Source organism: Sphaerodactylus townsendi, linkage group LG03, assembly GCF_021028975.2.
Source record: "Sphaerodactylus townsendi isolate TG3544 linkage group LG03, MPM_Stown_v2.3, whole genome shotgun sequence".
Taxonomy (NCBI): Eukaryota; Metazoa; Chordata; class Lepidosauria; order Squamata; family Sphaerodactylidae; genus Sphaerodactylus; species Sphaerodactylus townsendi.
In genome coordinates, this window is record NC_059427.1 from 82,858,992 (window position 1) to 82,881,222 (window position 22,231).

At 45.3% G+C, this 22,231-nt stretch overlaps 1 protein-coding gene across 1 annotated transcript in view; it reads left to right on the top strand.

Annotated features, from left to right (window-relative positions):
* The first annotated feature begins 205 nt into the window (after positions 1 to 205).
* ADAMTS2 (ADAM metallopeptidase with thrombospondin type 1 motif 2) overlaps positions 206 to 22,231 on the top strand; it is a 322,378-nt gene continuing 300,352 nt past the window's right edge. Inside the window, exons 1-2 of the mRNA XM_048490772.1 lie at positions 206 to 706; positions 1,719 to 2,083. Of these exons, the coding sequence (XP_048346729.1) occupies positions 619 to 706; positions 1,719 to 2,083 (453 nt within the window). The 5' untranslated portion in view covers positions 206 to 618. The remainder of the gene's footprint in view (positions 707 to 1,718; positions 2,084 to 22,231) is intronic.

Sequence of the window (22,231 nt, forward strand, 5' to 3'; positions counted from 1 at the left end):
CTGTGAGAAACGGAGACGTTGCGAGGGTCTTTTTCCACGGCAGCAGAAGGATCTGCCCGGCTCCCCGGAGCCTGCTCCTTTTTGGTGCAATCAGCGGCGCGATCTCCCTTTCCGTGCCTTTGGAGAGGAGCAGGATCTTGTCGATTGGCTGGGCGAGATGGTCAGGATCCCGCAGGAACCGCCTCTAAGCCGCGTCGGAGAAAAGTGTCCCGTAGCAGGAGGCGGCCACGGAGTTGGGGCCCCGAGGGCAGCCGGAGCGGCCAGGGTCCCGGGCAGCACAGTCTCCGCCGCCGTGAGGCCAGCCTCAGCTGCAGGCTGGGCTGGGCTGTGGCAGCTCGCAGGCAGCAGCGCCTCTGTCAGTCAGGCGGACTCCACTCCTTGCACGCCCTGCGCTTTCCAGCCGGCCGCCTCCTGGCGTCTCTGCTGCCTGCGCTGACTAGTAGGACAGCGGCCGCTTGCTGAGCGTTGGAGAGGAGCGGCTGCGCCAGTGCCAGCGGGGCTGAGACTCCCCTGCTGGCAAGAGGGCGGCGCCGGCTGCCCTCCAATGTGGCCGGAGTCCCCTGCAGGGAACTTTAAGGCTGGCTCCAAAGGCTGGGATCGGGCTGCGCTACGCCTGCCATGGGTCCTGCAGCCGAGATCGCCTCGCTCCTCGCCTGCTGGGCGCTCCTCCTGGCCCCGGGGGCCCCTCACAGTCCCGGGGAGAGAGGTAGGTGCCAGAGTTGCATTGGATCGCTTTGGAGGGAGCCTCGACCCCGTTGCCCGGCTCTCCCGGAGGTTGGCTCGCCCGCTCTCAACTTAGCCGGCGCTGGACTCCCCCCACCCGGCCAGACTTCGCCGCGCCACGCTGACCCGGGCTGCCTAGAGGGAAGGCTCGGGGGTATTCCTCGCCGCCACGTGTGGCTACTTTTGGTTTGCCGTCTCGGGGGAAGAGGAGGGAGACGACGGGAAGAGAGCTTCTTGGAGCTCGCCTGAGAAACGAGAGTTTCAATTGCACCCGAGGAGGGGGGTGGTGAGGAGCGGGAACCTCGCATGAACTCTGTTTACAGTAGGACACATGTGGCAGACCCGAGTTTAGTGTGTCAATTCCTGGAATTCCATGTGTGGAGTAAAGCACCTGGCAAAGACTTGATTGCCTTTCCTGCTGTTGTTTGAATTAAAACAGTGGAACGGATCAAGCTGTTGACTTTTTAAAAAAAGGTTCCCATTGCAACTGCCAGTCACAAACTTTAACATTTACTTAGCAGATTCTACAATTGGTTTTGCTTTGGGTGGCTCGTGGCAAAGTTTGCAAGTTGATGGGATGGTGAAAGTTTGTGGGTTTTTTTTGTCTCTTGAGTCCTTTATCCTGGTTAAAACTGATTTATGAGGGGTTGATGCATTAGATGAGGTTGTCCCTGCTGCCCTCTTGTCCCCTTTCAGAGAGGCAGCATCCTGGACAGTTGACCAGCCCTGAATCTCTCCGACATGTATTCAAGCTGGACTTGGTTCAGAAAGAGTGATGCCAGGTGTCTGCATTGTAAGGGAGCACTCCCTGCTCTCTGAACCCCATCTGCTCTGTTTTAACTCCACAACTGAATGAGCTTCATGGGGTATGATATATTGAAGAAGGGGAAAAGCATGCTTTCATGCAACTGGGGAGAGGAATACAGCATTCTTAAGGAGGAAGAAGTCTGGAGTGACTTTTACTGTAACTAATTATTTACTCTCTCTTTCTCCAGATTTTATTTTGGGGGCGCTAGAAGAATACAGACTTATCATCCCAACTAGCACAGACTATGAGGGCAGGTTCCTCTCCAAGGTTGTGTCCGGCGCTCCAAAGGGGCGCTTCCGAAGGGAAACTGCAGGGGATCGTCTGCATGAAACTCCAAATGGGCAAATTTTTTATAATGTCACTGTTTTTGGAAGAGAATTTCACTTTAGACTGAGACCAAACTCCAGGCTGGTGGCCCCTGGAGCAACTGTTGAATGGCAGGTGGACTCTAATGTCACTTACATTGAACCACTCCATGGGAATTGCCTCTACGTTGGGGATATCACCGACTTGCCTAATGCTTCTGTTGCAATAAGCAATTGTGATGGGCTGGTAAGATGCTTTGTTGTTATTATATACCTAATTGAACAAATAACCAGCTTTCCTTTTAAATGTACAGCTTCAGTCTTTTTTTTAAAATCACACCTCATTTCTTACATTAATTGAGAAATCAAAGGAAGGAAAAGTTCCCATTCATGAGGCTGAGTGTGATGGAGCAGTATAAGTAGCAGAGAAGCAAATATTCATTCTGAATTAGATTCACAACTTTTAGCATAACTGTTGTGACAAATCAGTAATGATCAGCATGGCAGTCTAGATAGCCCTCTTGAAGCTTTTCTACACACCTCAAACAGTGACCTGATGTTGGCAGCTGCATTTTTTCTCCATCTTTAGTTTCACAAAGGCTGTGGGGAAGGTGTATGTGCTTCAAAGAGCCGACAGTAATGCTGAAAGGCAGGCTTTATTGCCAATTGATCGGCTTTTGGTCTGTGGAAAAGAGATTTGGGTCAGGCCCTTGCCCTTTTAAAGGTCTCTTTCTCATTACACTGCTCTTAGCTGTCTAATCAAATGGAGGGGGAGCTCTGGAAGAAAAAGTGTAGTGTATTTCACAATATGTGTACCTTGCAGGCTTGATGAGCTGTTTATATGTTATACAGCTGAAAACTAGGTATAGTTTCCATTCCAGAACCCACGTGCAGGAGTCAAGCTGTATGACCTAAGCTGTGTTTTTGAGAGTAATTGCTACATAGAGGAAACTTTTCCTTACTTTGGGGAGTAAACTTCTAATTACATTCAATGCTGTCTTGTTTGGATTGAGAGGGGGGAAGAGAGCCTTGCTACTATACAGCTGGCACTACTTATATGATAAATGGGTTTAAGCTTGGATTGTGAACTTCCTGTATTGTCTGAGTGAATTGATGGACTCATACTTTCCCCCAGGATCTGTTTGAAAAGTAAGAGGAATGATATAGGGTCTCCCACTCTTCTTTTTTTTAATAACATGGGTCCTCCTACAGGAGTTTAGCCCATAAGTATTTAGCAGGGAAGCTTCTGACCTCCTGCATTTCAAGCAGCTGTTAAAGGCATTGGAACCCTGCCAGAAAAAAATGAAAGTCGCTCTAGGTGGCAGAGTGTCAGATGATGCTTCATGGTGCCAATGGAGGTGACCCTGGACTTCATCCAGAGTGATGCTCAGAACAGAGAGAGGTTTAAGTATAATTCTGCCAGTTGAAACTGACCCCAGCACTATCAAATGTAACATTTGTGTGGGGGAAATTGTCCAAGAAGTCCAGCATGAAGTTGAAAGGTAAAGATGAACAATTTTCTTCAGGCAACTGTTTAGATCTACAGTAATTGAAGTTTTGATACAATGTAAGCCACAGACTGGGAGATGTACCGTTGAAACACTAGCCAAGTCATAAAAAGAAAGAAGGCTTCTTTTTCAAAGTGGAAGGAGATGCACAGGGTCTGGCAAACCACATGTAAATTGGGAGGAATGGTATGTAAAACAAGAATTTGAGAAGCATAAATCATTCCTAAACAAGATATGCATTTATTTGAATCAATCAGTTACAGAAAATTGGCCAAGGAGGTGGTTGGACTGCAAAACAGGAAGACATGCTTTGTGACTGTCTTCACTGCAAAAGATTCAGATTGGTTACCCACTCTAGAACTTCTGTTTTTCAAAAGGTGCTTGAAAATAATGCCTGGTATGGAAACAGTTGATAAATCATTTTTTCTCTTTCCTGACTGAGTCAAACAGAGGTGTTTGACATGATATTCTAGGCCTAACTGAGCAATTAAAAATGAGGAAATCACCAGGTCTGGATGGTGTATACCACAAGTTCTTAAGGAACCCAAGCATGCAGTTGTTAATCTCCTAACAATAACATGCAACTTGTCACCAAATGCTAATTTTTAAAAAAGGAATCCAGAGGGGATATAGGAAGTTACAGACCAGTAATTGATGACAACTGTTATTAAAGATAAAATTGTTGTATAGAAGAACAAGCTCTACTGAGCAAGATTCAGCATGGCTTCGGAAAAGGGGAAGTCCTGTCTCACAATCTGTTGAAGGTTTTTGAGAATATGAACAGACATATGCATCAGGGTGAACTTGTAGACTTTATATACTTGGACTTCCAAAAGGCATTTTACATAGTCCTTCACATAGGGTTGCCAACTCTGGTTTGGTAAATTCCTGAAGATTTTGCGAGTGGATCTGTGGGAGGATGGGGAGGGGAAAGCCCTGAGCAGGATATAATACCATATAACCCACCTTCCAAAGCTTTCTGCAGGGGAATGAATCTCTGTTGTCTGGAGATCAACTGTAATTCCAGGAAATCATCAGGTCCCACCTCTAGTTGGCAACTCTATCCTAACCAAAGGCTCCTAAGTAAACCTAGCATTCATAGTATAAGAGAATGATTCTTCTGGTGGATTAGTAAACAAAGAATTAGGATAAATGGACAATTCTTACAACAGAGGAAAATGAGTAGAGGGGCTCCCCCTGGGATCTAAATTAGGACTGGTTGTTAAATTGTTCTTAAATTATATGCAATTGAACAAGCACTCAAGCAGCCAAATTGGCATATGCTACCCAGTTATCCAGGATAGTGGAAACTAAAACAGATTATAAAGTCAATCCTAAAGAGAGTTACTCCGTCTAAACCAGGGGTAGGGAACCTGCGGCTCTCCAGATGTTCAGGAACTACAATTCCCATCAGCCTCAGTCAGCATGGCCAATTGGCCATGCTGGTAGGGGCTGATGGGAATTGTAGTTCCTGAACTGGGAAGAGCACTGGAACCTTCCCTGATCAGACTATTCAATGGCTGTGGGCTGGAATAACTCTGCACAGGATAATGCAATAGGGAGCTTTCTGAGAAGAATTTCTCCACATTAGGTAAAAGTGGGTGATTGTAGCAAATGAGATGTCATGTTTGTGTAAGAGTCATATTAGACAAAAAATCTAGTCTGGTATTAACATTGATGGGGTCTGAATTGGTGCGTGACTAATAACCAGGAAGAGGTCTTGAATCATGTATAGGGTTCAATGAAAATATCTGATTATTAGTGATGACAGAAAAAAAGGCAAACTATGTACTAATATTGTCATCTACTTGTATTGTTCAAAGGTGCAACCATGTGTATAGTTTTCACCACACTTCTGAAACAATATTGCCAGGGTGGTGGGTGCAGCCATAAAAGTGACTAACACATGAGTAGAATCAACCAAAGTGTCAGGGGTAAGTATGCATAATGAATAGCAGCTGTTCAAACATTTCAGGTAGAAGCTCTGCTTAACAGGATACCTTTTGAAATAAACATGCTTTAAACTATTTTCTTTCTTACAAAATGTAGCTTATATTTAGTCATCCAGTAAAGGGGGCATTATACTGTGGTGGTAGCTGCCACCAGTCAAATTCTCCAGTGGCCAATCGAAGCCCTGCTGGTCAAACCCTTACCCTCCTGCTCCTTCATCTGCTAAAAAGGATACCTGGAAAGGTATTGGTGAGTGCCATGGGGAATTAAATGTTGTGACCCTGGTTTAGAAATTGGCAGAGAGAATATTCTCTCAAATTTAGAACTGTGGGATACCCAATTAGAAATTGATAGAAAGGCTATTTAGAACAGAACAGGGGATGTACTTCCCACAAAATGTATAATAATTTACGTGTGGAACTCATAGTTGCAGGGTGTAGGAAGGATGGATACTAGGTTGAATAGATTAGACAAATTCATAGAGCAAAGGGACCACTGATGGTCGAAGGGGATCTCTGAATGACAAATGCTAGGGAGGAACAGGAAGCAGGTTTGGCCTCTTGCACTTTCTGGGAGGTATTCTGGGGTCTGATTAGCCATTGTGGGAAACAGGATGTTGAACTTCACATGGATCCCCTGGTCTTATCTATGAGTGTTCTTCTTATCTGTCCAGAAAGGTTAAGCTGGATTTAAGCTTACACTCTGTTCACATTTTTTCCCATGGGAATCTGTCCCGTTCTATAGTATGTGACAACAATGAACATGCTGTGATAGGCAAAGGGACTTGGCTCAGAAAGCAAGGAGGCAAGGTAGAGATGCCTTCCATTCACTGCAGTACCAATCTGTTCATTGCACAGGATTAAGAAGATAGAAGTATATTTTACTGCAGGCTTCAAAAGGCTGATGCCATCAAAATTCCCTTATACGTGCAAGCGTATTTGTTGGAGGCATATCATTGTAGACAGATGTTTAAATTTACAAATGATATATATATATAATGCTCAAAATCAAAAGGGCAGACAAAGAAGGTGTGAAATACTTGAATTTCTTATAACAGCAAAACAGGTCCCAGCACAAATGATACTATCAGCAAACTTTTCCCATACTTGCAGGATTAACATTTTATAGGATTACCAAAGTTAGATAAAATTGTTTGGTGGTTGTATTGTACACCACAATTTGGTAATCTAGCATATCACACCACTAAAAAATGTCGACCCAGTTATCCTTCCTCCATTAACCCTAACGGGATGCCATGGAGGCATACGTTTCTGAAAGGCAGAAACTGAGCCAGGGAGCCACTTTGTCAGTGAGGTTTGGACGCATGAAACTTATATCCTGGAAAAGTTTGTTCGTCTTTAAGGTGCTGTTGGGCTCTAATTTAATTTTACTACTTCATACCAACAAGCTACCCACCTGAAACTTTCTGAAAGGCCATGGCCAGTAACTGTAGAATTGGGCTGATGTTTACCAAATTGCTGGTGAAAGGTAAAGTCATGATACTTTTATTTATTTATTTTTATTTATTTATATTTTAGATTTCTAGGCCGCCTCTTCCCCGAAGGCAAGAGAAGTTTAGAGATGGTTTGCCATGGCCTGCCTCTGTGTAGTGACCCTGGTATTCCTTGGTGGTCTCCCATCTTAATACTAACCAGGACCAATCCTACTTAGCATCCAAGATCTGATGAGAGATCAGACTAGCTTTGAGCCATCCAGGTCAGGCAATTTTAAAACCAAATTACCAACTTGGAATTTTCAAAGCAAAGCCTCAGCATGCTCAGTTTTTGCTTAAAGTATTCATACCTGCTGTGCTTTTATGTAATTGACTGAAAACATTGTTTGAGGTTTTTAAAACATGACCATAAGAGCCCTCCTGGATCAGATCTGAGGTTACATTGTTTTGTTCTCCTCCATTTTATTCTCGCAACAGGTTACCCAGCAAGCTTCCATGGCACAAGTGAGATATGAACCTGGATTTTCCAGGTCCCAGTCTGACACTTTAACCACTACACTGTAATGATCATACAACAATCCCAAACACAACAATTACATTGAGTTAAGTGTTATTATTTTTTGGAGGCTTATCTCATCCTCTAATAAAATTCCTTTTGTAAGACTTTCTCTTTCTTGATGCCAGGTAGTGAATAACAGTCTGCTTTCATGCAAGTTCTTTTCCGCTGTTGCTGCCAAAATCAGGGTTATGAATAGGAGGACAGATACAGCCTGTGTAAAAGTGTACAATTTAGCTAAAATTTCAGGGAACTCTTCTTAGATCCTTCAGATGAGAATTCCCTCTTTTATATAGCCCAACAGTAGTTTCTCACTTTATCCTTTCAGTTTCTTGTTTAAAAGGTATCCTCCTGATAGTTGCAACCTTGAGTTCTGTTGGACAGATTTGAAATGAAGAATGGATGCAGAGTGGTCTAAAACAGACCAGTTGAAAGGGGGCTGATGGACTTTTTCCTTCAACCCTGCTACTATTCTTACTGCCTTTCCCAGTTTCTTTTCCCTCCAATAGAACTTAGCTGGACAGATCCTGGCAGGAGAAAAGAGGCTTGGAGAAGGGAGTATAGGGACATAATGCAGGTGGGGCTTAGCATTCTTTCTCTTGCCTATTAGTCCTTAGTAGGATGAAATGTTTTGAGAAATAGCAGGATGTTCCATGTTGAAAGCTGCTGGCAATGGAATAATGCAGCTGCTTATCAGACATCCACTACTGACTGACTATGGAATGGACACAGGACACCATGAAATGCTCACAGTTGTTCAAATCTCATGAACCGTGTGTTGCTGACAGTTGAGAATATACTTTTTCTGTGCTTTTTTGTATCACCTTGGATTTTATATGTATGGTTTTGTAAATAATGTATACAACAAAGTATGAGCATTTAACAGGTATTTGTTCAACAGGAACAGGTTGTTGTACTGAATATAATATCCTATGAACAGTTTAGTTCTTACGTAAGTGTGATTTTGTACAGTATGCCCTTCATATTCTATAGGAGTAGGCTCAGGGCTACAGGAAAAAAGTCTTCAAAAGTATCATAAGTTATTGCTATGATCTACATACCTCCATACCAGTAGCAATGTTTTAAAAAAACTATTTTATACTTGTTAAATATTAAATAGAGTTTACTCTACTATAAACTATATAATGTTTTTTCCACTAAAGTCTATTTTACAAGCATTATGCTTGGTCCTTGATGGTGCTGAGAAATAAAGGCTTTTCTAAACGTTGTACAAATTATGAATAAAGCTGTGGTCCTGAAAACTACTTTTGTAGCCTCCTATAGGTATTGTGAGTGCTGTAATTCAGGACATGAGTCCCCAATCATTAATCCTGTAAGGCACTTTCAAGAATTTTGAGAAACTGTGAGTAGTTTGCCACTATAAAATAGCACCCATGGGAGGCAAACTTGACAGGTTAGTAGTTTCCAAAACAAGCATAATCATATGATGGCACAGCTCTTTTCAAATGGTTACTTTCTCCAGTTCCAAATATAACAGGGTTTTCTGAAGCATCCACTCCACTGAGGCAGAGGAAAGACAAGATTGCCCTCTCTTGCTTTGGAGAAGGCTATCCATCGTTAGGTACCATAAGTCCCATGTTGGGGATCACTCATTTAGGATACCAGACAGAACCTGCAATTAATATGTTTGATTATTACCTTGTTAGAATCTTAAATCAATATGCTTGATTATGATCTGTTTCTATTTCTGTGATGATCTTGATGTTGGCATTCTGAAATCTTGGGCATGTTGCTCTGTATTCTGGACCCACTGGATTTACCAGCAATCTATTTATCTATATAAAAAAGCTACCAGTGCATTTGTTCGCTGTCTATCTCTGAAAGTACTTGACCAGTTGCTTTGAAATTTTCACACAAAGTCGCATTTATGTGTGAAGATTTTCATACTGTTTCCACCTCCTGTTGTGTACATGTCACAACTGTGCCAGTTATTGTGTACATGCCACACATATGACAGTTGGAACCACAGTTCTGTTCGCAACATGCATCTGCTGGACATCAAAGCAACACCTGCTGATACAAGGGAAACAACCATGCCTTCTTTGAAACCTCCTGCCATCTGGAGTGAAAGGGCCGGGGCCATGCATCTGGACATGACCCACCCACCCTAAGCGAGGAGGAAGGGAAGGTGAGGCGGCCAGAGGTTTGCTGGCCCAAATGCTCTGAAATCTGAGCACACCGTATCCCATGCCTCCCAGTGTGTTTTCATCTACTTACCTAGTTCAGGTACCACACCTGGGCCAGGTAAACCATGATAACAAGCTACATTCCGGGAACCTTCCACACAGGCTGGAAACCTCCTCTCCCTGTGAGGCAACGGGAGAGCAAACCCCTGGAAACTCCTATCCCTGTTAAGCAACAAAGGAGAGAGGCGGAGAATGCGCAGCTCTCTCAGGTCAGCCAGGGGAGGCGGGCGAGACTTGCTAGGAGGAGGGTGGTGTGGGGCAAAGGGCTGCTCGTGCACCAAGCCTGTGGACGCGGTTGTTTCTTGGCCCCTTGGGCCCAGTGGAAGAAGTCACCGTCACCAGCGGTTAGGGTAGGAGGAAGGATATATGCCACCCGAAGGCCCTGGAAGCCACACCACAGTATTATATTACTAGCTGTACCTGGCCGCGCATTGCTGCGGCTCATTCTAGTGAAATGGAAAGAATAGTACCAGCAAATGAATTGCAGATGCCATCACTACCTCCTCAAGCACACACATAATATTAGCGAGGTGGTGTAAGCACCTTATTTCACCATGTGATTACACCGTCCAGTTCTGGAGTTCCTTTACACCTGGAATGGCTGAAGTGCCTATAAGCATATTTTCCATACCTCTTTTCCTGCACTACATCATCAACTGAAAACTCACCAGAGGAAGGGTGTCACATTAGGGTGGGGCCAGATTTTCATACTGCTTCACACCTCCTGTTATGTACATGTCACAACTGTGAGAGGTATTGTGTACATGCCACACCTGTGACAGTTGGAACCATGCAAGGAAGGGTGAAAGGGACGGTGTCCGCCATCTGGTCATGGCTCACCCACCCTAGCAGAGGAAGGGAGATAATGAGGGAGGGGGAGTGCCATGCAAGGAATGGGAGAGAGGGAGGGAGCGAGGCCCCTTGCCCTCCCTTGCAAGCTTTGTGTGCAATGACACATGTTAGAACTGTTGGCTTTCTCTTTTTCTTAACTCCTTCACCAGACTGAGCCACAGCAACATGTGGCTGAATTGCTCGCGCTAGTTGGTAGCTAAAACCCTAAACCTAATTTCTCACTCTTAATATATTAAAAGTAAGTACATATGAGTCTTTCTCATTATTTATTATTGATATAGATTTGAGAATGCAGAAGATAATATAATTGTGAATTATAGCCTACAAAGGTAACAAGAACTTGTCTGTGGAAAACCAGCATAAACATCTGGAATGCCAGATCAGATCCAATAAATTTAGACCTTGGAAATAAGTTAGGTGGGAGGTAGGTCATGAATGAGAAAGACAAAAGTTTTAATTACAAAGGTCCTAAAGCAATGTGAGCTCAAAGATGACAGAGTCTTTGAGGGGAATAGCAAGGTCATGTGTATTTATGAATCACATCTTCCAGTTATTATTTCTGGGAAATGATGTTTGCTGTGACTAAGATTTAGGCTACATTTTATAGAATTACATGGCTACTGCCAAAACTTGTTTTATTGGCGAAAAACCCTTATTCCATGGCATAACTGCTTCATTCTTTACATGGCCTCATAATGTTAATTGTGTTTTCCCTGCAGTGAAATTAAGCCCACTGAAGGGCAGGCATCATGTTCTTACACTGCAGTAGGCAGGAACTGGCAGGAGATCAACTAACTGGGGTTTCTTGGTCCATGTTCTCAAATGTTTAGATTATCTGCCTTCCCACTTGACACACTTACGAACACACATGTAACACTGGTATAACTGTGGCTGAACAGAACTACTGAATAAAGCATTAAAAGGTGGTGGATGAGACCCTGTAAAGTTCGTTCTTTTGCATTTTTTCAAACTTAAAACACACCAAAATAACTCCTAACAAACATGTGAGGAGAAAGCCAACTTTCTGTCTTCTTTGCCAGATGCTAATTTGCCTAGAAATATCTGGTACAGCAGTAGTGCTATTGAACATTTCCTGTTAGCAGCAGTGACTGTAGTACAAGACACATCTTGGTGAGTTAATGACATAAGAACATAAGAACATAAGAACAAAGCCAGCTGTATCAGACCAAGTCCATCTAGTCCAGCTCTGCTACTCACCAGTGGCCCACCGTGCCTTTGGGAGCTCACATGCAGGATGTGAGGCCAATGGCCTTCTCGCGGCTGTTGCTCCCAATCACCTGGTGTGTTAAGGCATTTGCAATCTCAGATCAAAGAGGATCAAGATTGGTAGCCATAATCGACTTCTCCTCCATAAATCTGTCCAAGCCCCTTTTAAAGCTATCCAGGTTAGTGGCCATCACCACCTCCTGTGGCAGCATATTCCAAACACCAATCACCGTTAGCATTGAAGAAGTGTCTCCTTTTATTAGTCCTAATTCTTCCCCAGCATTTTTCAATGAATGCCCCTGGTTCCTAGTATTGTGAGAAGAGAAAAATTTCTCTCTGTCAGCATTTTCTACCCCATGCATAATTTTTGTAGACTTCAATCATATCCCCCCCTCAGCCGCCTCCTCTCCAAACTAAAGAGTCCCAAATGCTGCAGCCTCTCCTCATAGGGAAGGTGCTCCAGTCCCTCAATCATCCTTGTTGCCCTTCTCTGCACTTTTTCTATCTCCTCAATATCCTTTTTTGAGATGCGGCGACCAGAACTGGACACAGTACTCCAAGTGCGGTCGCACCACTGCTTTATATAAGGGCATATAAGGACAATCTTTGCAGTTTTATTATCAATTCCTTTTCTAATGATCCCCAGCATAGAGTTTGCCTTTTTCACAGCTGCCATGCATTGAGTTGACATTCCCATGGAACTATCAACTAAGTCGCCTAAATCCCTTTCCTGGTCTGTGACTGATAGCACTGACCCCTGTGGCGTGTATGTGAAGTTTGGATTTTTTGCCCTGTGTGCATCACTTTACATTTTGCTACATTGAACTGCATTTGCCATTTCTGAGCCCACTCACCTAATTTATCAAGGTCCGGCTTGGAGCTCTTAATCCTTTGTGGTTCTCACCACCCTACATAATTTGGTATCATCTGCAAACTTGGCCCATACGCTACCCACCCCTTCTTCGAGGTCATTTATGAATAGGTTAAAGAGCAGTGGTCCCAAAACTGATCATGGGGACCACCACTCCCGACATCTCTCCATTGTGAGAACTTCCCATTTACACCCACTCTTTGTTTCCTGATTCTCAACCAGTTTTTTAATCCATGGGAGGCCTTCTCCTCTTTTTCCTTCATTGCTGATTTTTCTCAACCAGTCTCTGGTGAGGAACTTTGTCAAAAGCCTTTTGAAATCCAAGTAGACAATGTCCACGGTTCACCCTGTCCCACATGCCTGTTTACACCCTCAAAGAACTCTAGTAAGTTTGTAAGACAGGATTTGCCTCTGCAAAAGCCATGCTGACTCTTTCTCAGCAGGTCTTGCTTTTCTACATGTTTTATAATTTTATCTTTAATGCTAGATTCTACTAATTTACCAGGAACAGATGTCAAACTGACTGGCCTGTAATTTCGGGTCCCCTAGATCCTTTCTTAAAAGATTGGTGTGACATTGGCCATCTTCCAGTCTTCAAGGGATGGAGCCTGTTTCAGGGGATAAGTTGCATATTAAAGTGAAGATCAACGAATTTCATGCTTGAGCTCTTTAAGAACTCTTAGGTGAATGCAATCTGGGCCAGAGGGATTTGGTAACATTTAGTTTATCAATGGCTGCCAGAACTTCTTCCTTGTCTATCACTATCTTAAGCTAGTTCCTCCGGATTAAGCCTCCTAAGAAGCTTGGTTCAGGTGCAGGAATGTTCCTCACCTCCTCTTGGTGAAGACAGATGCAAAAGAATTAATTCAGCTTCTCTGCAATCTCCCTGCCATCTTTTAGCACACCCTTTGTTCCTTTGCCATCTAGCGGACCTACTGCTTCCCTTGCTGGCTTCCTGCTTTTGATGTACTTGAAGAACTGTTTGTTGCTGGTCTTGATGTTCGCAGCCATCGCGTTCCTCATAATCCTTTTTGCCTCCCTTACAGCTAACTTGCTTCTCTTTGCCACCATTTGTGTTCCCTCTCATATTCTTCATCAGCCAAACTGGACTTCCATCTTCTAAAAGACATTTTTCTTTTCTGATAATTTCCTCAACCTCTCTTGGTAACCATGATGGCTTTCTTTTGGACTGGGTGCTGCCTTTTCTAACCTGTGGAACACATTCCAGCTGAGCTTTTATTACTGTGTTCTTAAATAACCTCAAGAATCCTGGACAGTTTTGACTCTCTTGATTTTCCCTTTCAGCTTCCTGCGCACTATCCCCCTCATCTTTGAGAAATTTCCCTTTCTGAAGGCGAATGTTAACTACATTAGTAGTTGCCACTTGTTCGCATGCTGAGATACTGAATCCTGACAGCATTGTGGTGGCTGTTCCCTATCGGCTCAACAACACTGACTTCCTGCACCAGGTCCTGGGTCCCACATAGAATTAGATCTAGGATCCCCTCTCCCCTGGTTGGTTCCACAACCATCTGCTCCTAAGCCACAGTCATGTAGCATATCCGGGACCGCTCTCTCCATACTATGAACTGAACCTGCATCTTTCCAGTATATGTGAGGAGAGTTGCGGTCCCCCATTACCACTACACTTTTGTTTTTGTTCGCCTCTCTAATTTGTTTTCCATCTCCATAGAATCCTCTTGTGCACTTTGGTCAGGGGACAATAATATATTCCTAATATTAAACTGTCCTTCACACCTGGTATTGATATCCACAGTGATTCTGTAGGGGAACCAGCTCCCCTTGCATTGTCTATTTTATGTGACACTATGCTCTCTTTTATGTAAAGGGCAACTCCACCCCCAATGCGCCCTGTCCTATCCTTCTTATAGAGCCTGTAGCCTGGTATAACAACATCCCACTGGTTCTCCTCATTCCACCATGTCTCTGTACCGCCCACTATATCAAAGTCCTCCTTCAAAACTCTGTACTCTAGCTCCCCCATTTTGGAGTCGAGATGCTTCTACTATTAGCATAGAGAATCCTGTATACCCTGTCTCTGTCCTTAACCTGGGATTTATGTGCTTTACCCTCAAGTCTTTTGTAGACACTATCCCTTGTCACATGCACATTGCTATGTTCCTCACTTGTATGTGGTTGATTTACGAAACCCTCCCGCTCTGTCTGCATCCCCATAGATACTGTATTCGAACCCGGCGAAGTCACCTCAGCTCCTGTCGGCTTTCCCCAGTGATCAGTTTAAAAGCTGTTCTGCCACCTTTTTTTAATGTTGGCCAGCAGCCTGGTTCCTCTTTGGTTAAGATGAAGCCCGTCCCGTTTGTACAGGCCTACCTTGTCCCAAAAGGTTCCCCAGTTCCTGACAAATCTGAAACCCTCCACCTTACACCACCTTCTCATCCGCTGTTGAGACCCTGTATCTCCGCTTGCACTGCTTCGCCCTGCTGGCGTGGAGCAATTAGCATTTCTGAGAATGCCACCTTGGAGGTCCTGGACTTCAACCTTTTTCTAGCAGCCTAAATTTAGCTTCCAGAACCTCCCGGCTACATTTCCCAATGTCGTTGGTGCCAATGTGGACCACAACTGCTGACTCCACCCAGCAGCACTGTCTAAAAGCCTATCTAGACGGTGACATCCGCAACCTTAAGCACCAGGCAGGCAAAGTCACCATCGCGGTCATCACGCCTCTCACAAACCAACTCTCTACATTTCTAATGATCCAGATCACCCACTACAAGGAGCCCCCACCTCCCGAGGGGTATCCTCAGTGCGAGAGGAGACAATGGGCTCCCTACTCAATCATTTATCTCTAGAAAGGAACTTGTGCTTTGATTATTTCAAAGGCCTGTGTCTCCAATGACATAACATATGAGATTTTGTATGAATTTACAAAGGGATGAGATACTATACTCCACCCGGGAGGTCAGAAAAGGACCAGACATACTCCTACATCATCGGTGTAGACCTTCGACCCACGTTGACTACAATTAGCGAACTAGAGGCTCCCTTGCCGTCTTCTGGCCCTTGTTTGGCCCAGTTTTCCCTGCTCTCTGAAGCCCATGTTGACAGGGTCCTGGCTGCTGTTAGACCTACTACCTGTCCTCTGGATCCGTGCCCTCCTGGCTTATTAAAGCTTGCCAGGGGAGCTATGACCCCACCTGTTGAAAATCATCAATGGCTCCCTTGAGCAAGAGGTCTTTCGGGTGGGTTGAAGGGAGGCAGTGGTCACGCCCACTTTCTTGAAAAGACCATCGTTAGATCAAGCAGATCTGGCCAATTACCGACCGTTTCGAATCTTTCGTTTCTGGGGAAGGTAATTGAGAGAGTGAGCAGCTTCAGGGCTTTCTGGAGGACACCGAGGGCTTTGATCCCTTCCAGTCCGGCTTCGTGCTGGGCATGGAGACGAGGAGACTGTCCTGCGTCGCTGTCTGAGATGCAGCTCTGCATACAACTTGACCGGCGGATCGGCTGCTGGTATTATTGGATCTTACATGGCATTTGATATGGTCGATCCGACCTTTTTTATTTCGCCTGGCAGCTTCGAGTGCGGGGGCTGTCCTTCAGTGGATTGTCATCTCGTTTCTCCGGGACCCGAGTCAAAGCCAAGAAGAAGTGTGGTCGGGGGGGGATCAAGCCTCCCAGAAGTGCCTGCTTCATTGCAGTGTGCCTCAAGGGGCTGTTGTCCCCGCTGTTGTTTAACATCTACATCGGCCCTTGCTCAGTTGGTCGCGGGCTTTGGGCTGATCTGTCACCGAATGCGTGATGACACTCAGCTCATTCTGTTGATGGAGGGCAGTCATCGCCCAGCAGCTCTGCAGCACTGTTTGGAAGCGGTTGCTGGATGGTTACAACAAGAGCAGGTTAAAACTGAATCCATCAAAGGCGGAGATTCTCTGGCTGGAGCGCAGGGGAGGTGGGGATTTCCAACGCGGAGTGGGAGGGGCTTTATTGGCACTCAGTCCTCCGTTAAGCGGCCTGGGAGTCCACCTGGATTAAGTCTCTTTCAATGGAGACCCAGGTGGCCCATATAACCGGGTTCGCGTTTTTCCATCTTCGACAGGCGGTGGTTGGCCTTTCCTCTCCCAAAGGCGGATCTGCATACTGTGATCCATGCAGCGGTCACCTCTAGGTTAGAACTATTGTAACTTCGCTCTATCGCGGGCCTCCCGCCGTCTGCTTCCAGAAGCTGAAGCTGGTCAATATCGTGTTCTCACAGGTGGTGCCTTTGAGAACATATCCAACCTGTGCTGCGCCGCCTGCACTATTTCAGTTGAGTTCGAATCATTCATAAGGTATGGGTGCTTACCTTCAAGGCCTTCACAGCGGCCTGGGACGCCATTACCGCCGGGACCGTCTTACCCCATATGTCCGGCCTCTACGTTAGTTAAGAGGCCAATTTACCTATTGGTCCCTGGCCCTCGATGATGCGGCTGGCCTCTACCGGGCCAGGGCTTTTACAGCCCTGGCCTGCCTGGTGGAACAAGTTACCACCAACTATCCGGGCCCTGCGGGATCTTGGAGAAGTTCGCCAGGTTATAATAAGACCAGTGTTCCACCCCGAGGCGTTTGGAGGGGTGACGTGATCACCTCCCTTTCCCCTCCTTTATTTACATTCTGGGTTCGCCCGGCTTCTGTTTTATTTTCCAGGGTGGATCTATGAAGTTATGTTTTATGATTGGATGCCAATATAATATTATTGATTGTGGTTTTAATGGGGTTTTATTGTAACTATTGTTTTTATTGTGTTGTTCACCGCCAGAGCCCTTGAGGAGGGTACTCGCTCAATTATAAATAAATAAATAAATAAATATGAATCAACAGGTAAAAGGTGGAGATACCAGAAGTAACAGCCAGAGCTCTTATGGCAGCTTTGTTTGGGAACTTTTATACACTTTGACCTCCCCATTGCTAGAAGCAAGGAATGAATGGGGAGAACTCTGTGTTTTGTTGCCGTGGAGGTTGTCTTATTATAGCGAATAAGGCACCAGTTCCCCTATTAGTTCAGGGGTAGGGAACCCTGACTCTCAGATGTTCAGGAACTACAATTCCCATCAGCCTCTGTCAGCATGGCCAATTGGCCATGCTGGTGAAATTAGTTCTGGAATTTCTGCCGTCTAGTTCAACTGTCCCAGCCCTCCTACGTCTCATCTTACTGACAACTAGTCTAGGGGGTTTCAGAACATCACTCTCAGTCTTTTATCTTAAATAAGTTTTTTTGGTAATGGTACAGGGAGAGGAGAAGGGGTGGCTCACCATAGTCAGAGCTCAACTTCATTCATTCAGAAACAGCGAAGGAAGAACAGTCCTAGGGAAGATCATGGCAGATGGATAGGCCTTCTCTTATGGAATCTATTGACAAATTAGGAACTCAGAATTGCAACCAAGGCCTCTAAACTGGCCAATGAACTAGTATCCTGAAGCCAGGTGTGTGGATGGGGAAGGTCCATGCTTTGTAATTGGGACGATGAGGTTCTCCCCTCTTTAGTTCTGCTGGGTTGCCTTCAGCCATGCTACTGGATCCCTCTGGTGAATCTGCAAAGGCCACAGAAGAAAAGGGGATTGCTTGACCTGATTTTTATCTCTGTCCCAGGACAACAGCTGTTTTCAGGTTCAAAACTGTGCCTTTCTTCCTTGGCATCTTAAAACATCCCTTTTAAAAAGAGGCTGTTTAATCCCACCTTTAATTATCACTCACTAATCACCTTCCTTGCCAAATCCACCCTATTCCTCCTGTAAGGCTTTGCCTCCTACTCCTCTAGCAGCCATCTCCCCTTTGACCAAACCCTGGAGCTGGATGGGATATACTGTAGGTACTCTGGGCCTACCTCTCCCCAGGATTTAGTGCCTGGTCTGCTGCTAGGAATGCCAGCCTCCAGATGGGACCTTGGGTTCCCTTGGAATTACAGCTCATCTCCAGATTACAGAGATTAGTTTCCCTGGAGATGCTTTGGAGGATGGAATGTATGGCATTGCAACCCACTGAGGTCCCTGTTCTACCCAGGCTCCAGCTGGAAATCTGCAGGAATTCCCCAACCTAGATCTGGCAACCCTACCTTCTATCCCCTCCAGATGGCCAGCAGGTACCTGGCAACCCTAGCTGATATTGGGCCTTGCTGGTTCTCAGAGGTGTACTGGGGAAAATGGAGCCTGGAGCAACTTCTGCTCTGGTGCCCCCCCGCCCCCCCTGCGCCCCACTTGCGAAGTCATGGGACCTGGTGCCAGCTGCTATCGTCCTCAACCACTATCAGAGGGGAGACCATACCTGCCTTTCACCAGGGGTGCCCGGGCTAGCAGGTGCAGTACCAGTGACTTGGCAAGCTGCGGGCTGCTGCCACCCCTCCACCTCCATCAGAGGGGAGGTCGTGCCTTCCTCGCTCCAGGGGGTGGGGTGGGTCTGCAGCTTGCCAAGTCACCAGAACTTGGCCTGCCAGCCTGGAATGAGGCAGGCTTGCCAAGTTGCCACGACCTGTCATACCTGCCAGAGGGACATGTGCAGGCTTCCAGATTGATCATGTGGGGGGATTTTGCACCCCCATGTGATCTACCATGTGGGGGGATTGATCATGTGGGGGATTTTGCACCCCCATGTGATCTACTGGGTGGCGCCTGGGGTCAATTAACCCCCCTTGTTCCTCTTGTAGATACACCCTTGCTGGTTCTTCCTGGCCCTGCCCTACCTTCCTTTGGGGGTGCTGGTGGTCATGCTTTGTTGGGGCTGCTCTGAGGATGGGCCCAATTGGTGGCTAATACAGATGGTGCCTCAGTGGTGGAGGCACTCAGTAGTTTAGACCCTGGCACCCTCCCACCCTGACAGGGTTCATGCATGAGGAGCTGTTTTTTTTCCCTTCTTAGGCAAATAATTTTGTTTTGTTGGAACTATAGTTTGGTTAAGTGTCTGTGTGGCTGTTTCCGTACAGCCAGAGTAGAGGGACTGCATCGGCATGAACCATGCCAATGCAAGCCCCGGGGCCATTCACACAAATGGCCCCACTGGCAGAGCAGGCTCTGCATGGCTGCACAGCATCCCAGATGCCTCCTTACCTCCTCCTGGCTTCCGTTGCTCTGAGGCAAGGGGACATGCCATGGCCAGAGTGACGGCTGCAGGGACAGAGGCCAAGAGGCATGCCCCCTGGCCTCCACAGAGCGATGGAAGCCAGGAGGAGGTAAGGAGGCATTTGGGGCTGGTGCGGGGACAAGCGCCACCTTCCATCTGCTGCCATTTCCTCCCTGAGCGAGGTTCAAAGCGGTTGCTTTCATGCGACTTGAGTGGCATGAGCAGCAAGCTGCTGTGTCTGCTGTCGCGAACAGTGCCGGAAGGCGGTAATTTGGGGGGGGGGGGGGGGGGGGGTTGTTGCCCTGTAGAGTAAGTTGCTTTTCTGCTCACTCAACCTGGGTAGCAATTTTGTATTGGTTTGTCAGTCAAGATACTAAGGGCTAAACTAGACATGATGTTTTTCTGTGAGATGGGACTGGGTACCAAGCTCATACTCTTGCACTAAGATGGCATCTACTGGGGAATTAGTGTCCAAGTGCTACAGGGGCCCAATTCAGACTAGAACCATAGTGTGGTGGAGGAGGGGCTTCATTCCTCCCTGCTCCATTTCCTAACCTAGTATGACCTCAGTGATGTATTATTTATCTTACAGGGAAGCTTCATGTGGGTTTCCTCCTCTTCCTCTTCTTCATCTTTCTGGGTCTCTTACCATCTATGGTACCCGTTTTATTCCACCTTTTGGAAGGGTTTTAATGAGGGTTATTGTGGACATTGTTACTGATCGCTGTGTTTTAAATTGTTTTAATGTATTTAAGGGTTATTGTATATATGTGATTTATGTTGTTCACCGCCCAGAGCCCTTCGGGGGTAGGGCGGTATACAAAACTCAATAATAAATAAAATAAATAAATAAAAATAAGGTAAATAATGGCTTTTCTTTTGGGAAAACAGAATGCGGGGCTGAAGCCCTTCCCTGCTGCACCATAGTCTCAACCCAGGTCAAGTTCATTGCAGTTGCCATCTGTTTGGCAAGAATATGGGTTTCCCCGACCTAACATTTATACAAATGTACTATGTAATTTGGACCTCAACAAAAATCCCTAGGCTTACTTCTTCTTAAAGGTTTTCTTTTACACTTTGCATTTTTCAAACAAAATTGTGGTCATCTGGGTGGCAAGCATTATCATAGCCTTGCTATTCAGTTGAAATGCACTACAAATTATTCCATTAGGTTTGTTTCCATCTGTGAATTTTCAGCATCTTCATAGTCAATGCACACATTTCAGAGGCTTATTATTGCAACCAGGCTGCTAACATAATTGCATCAAGTTGAAATTTGCCTTGTACAGTGTTATATCTTTCAAGGCATTTGCTCGTGGTAAAAAAAGACCAATTTTCTTTTCTGTTTTGTATAATATGAAAAAGCCCACGGCCTCTGATCTTTTAGAAGATTAAATTAGACAAAGGGGAAATACCATTTGCCATTCTGAATCGCTTACGAAATTGCACTTGTCAGTCTAAGTAGGGACACTGCCTCCATTTATTTAATTATTTTAAATGTGTATTTGTGCCACCTTGTAGATGAAACTCATGGGCTTTGTACAGAATAAATATACAACCAATAAAAAGCAATAAGATTTCTATAAACACAATACAGTAGATAAATCTAGGAGTGGGAATACAATGTCATAGTTTGAATTATCAGACCCCAGTTCCAGAGGTGGGATCCAGCAGGTTCTCACCAGTTCCAGAGAGTGGGTTACTAATTATTTGTGTGTGCCGAGAGGGGGTTACTAATTGGGTCCGCTTTTCAAGATCTCCATGCACCAGCTCCCCCTCTCTTCTTTCTCAAGTAACCGGAGCTTGCCGGCTAGTAAGAGGAGGGACCCTTAAACTACTGTTGGGTCCAGGGGACTCTTTACTTCCTTGGTAGGCTATTTATTTTGGCACTCTATTCATTTTATGATAAATTGTGATTTACAATGATGCTTGGCCACTTAAAAGCTCTGTAGTCCTGTGAGAATGTTATGCTAATCTGTGTCTCTAATCCTGGATTAATTAATGTGAAATATTTGCAGAATATACAGTATGGATTGCGAATTCTAGTTCCCAATGGATGATGTTCTGGTTTATTTTTTACTTTAAATAGAAGAAGTAGAAGAAGAGTTTGGATTTATATCCCCCCCTTTCTCTCCTGCAGGAGACTCAAAGGGGCTTACAATCTCCTTGCCCTTCCCCCCTCACAACAAACACCCTGTGAGGTGGGTGGGAGGCTGAAAAGCAATGATTAGCCCAAAGGTCACCCAGGAATAAAAAGGGAGTGTTAATGACTGATTTTAGGTATTTATGGGGCTAAAGGATTAAAAAGCATTTTGTATAAGTGAAAGGTTAAAGGCACTAACTACTAATGCTTACTCAATTTTTTAAAAAAGTCATGACCTGTGTATCCTGGCAGTAGCCTTGATATCTAGCTCTTGAATATGCCTATTCAGTAGGAATGGTCCATCGGATCCATGTTTTAATGAATTTGTGTCTTAATCTAAAGTGCAAATTATTTTGAGTATTGACTGTATTAGCCCATAGGTGTCAAACTCGTGGCCCTCCAGATGTTATGGACTACAGTTCCCATCATTCCCTGCCAGCATCGTGCTGGTAGGGGATTATGGGAATTGTAGTACATAACATCTGGAGAGCCGGGAGTTTGACACCTGTGTATTAGCCCTTCAGAATATAGTTAACAAACAGTGGTGATGGTGAAT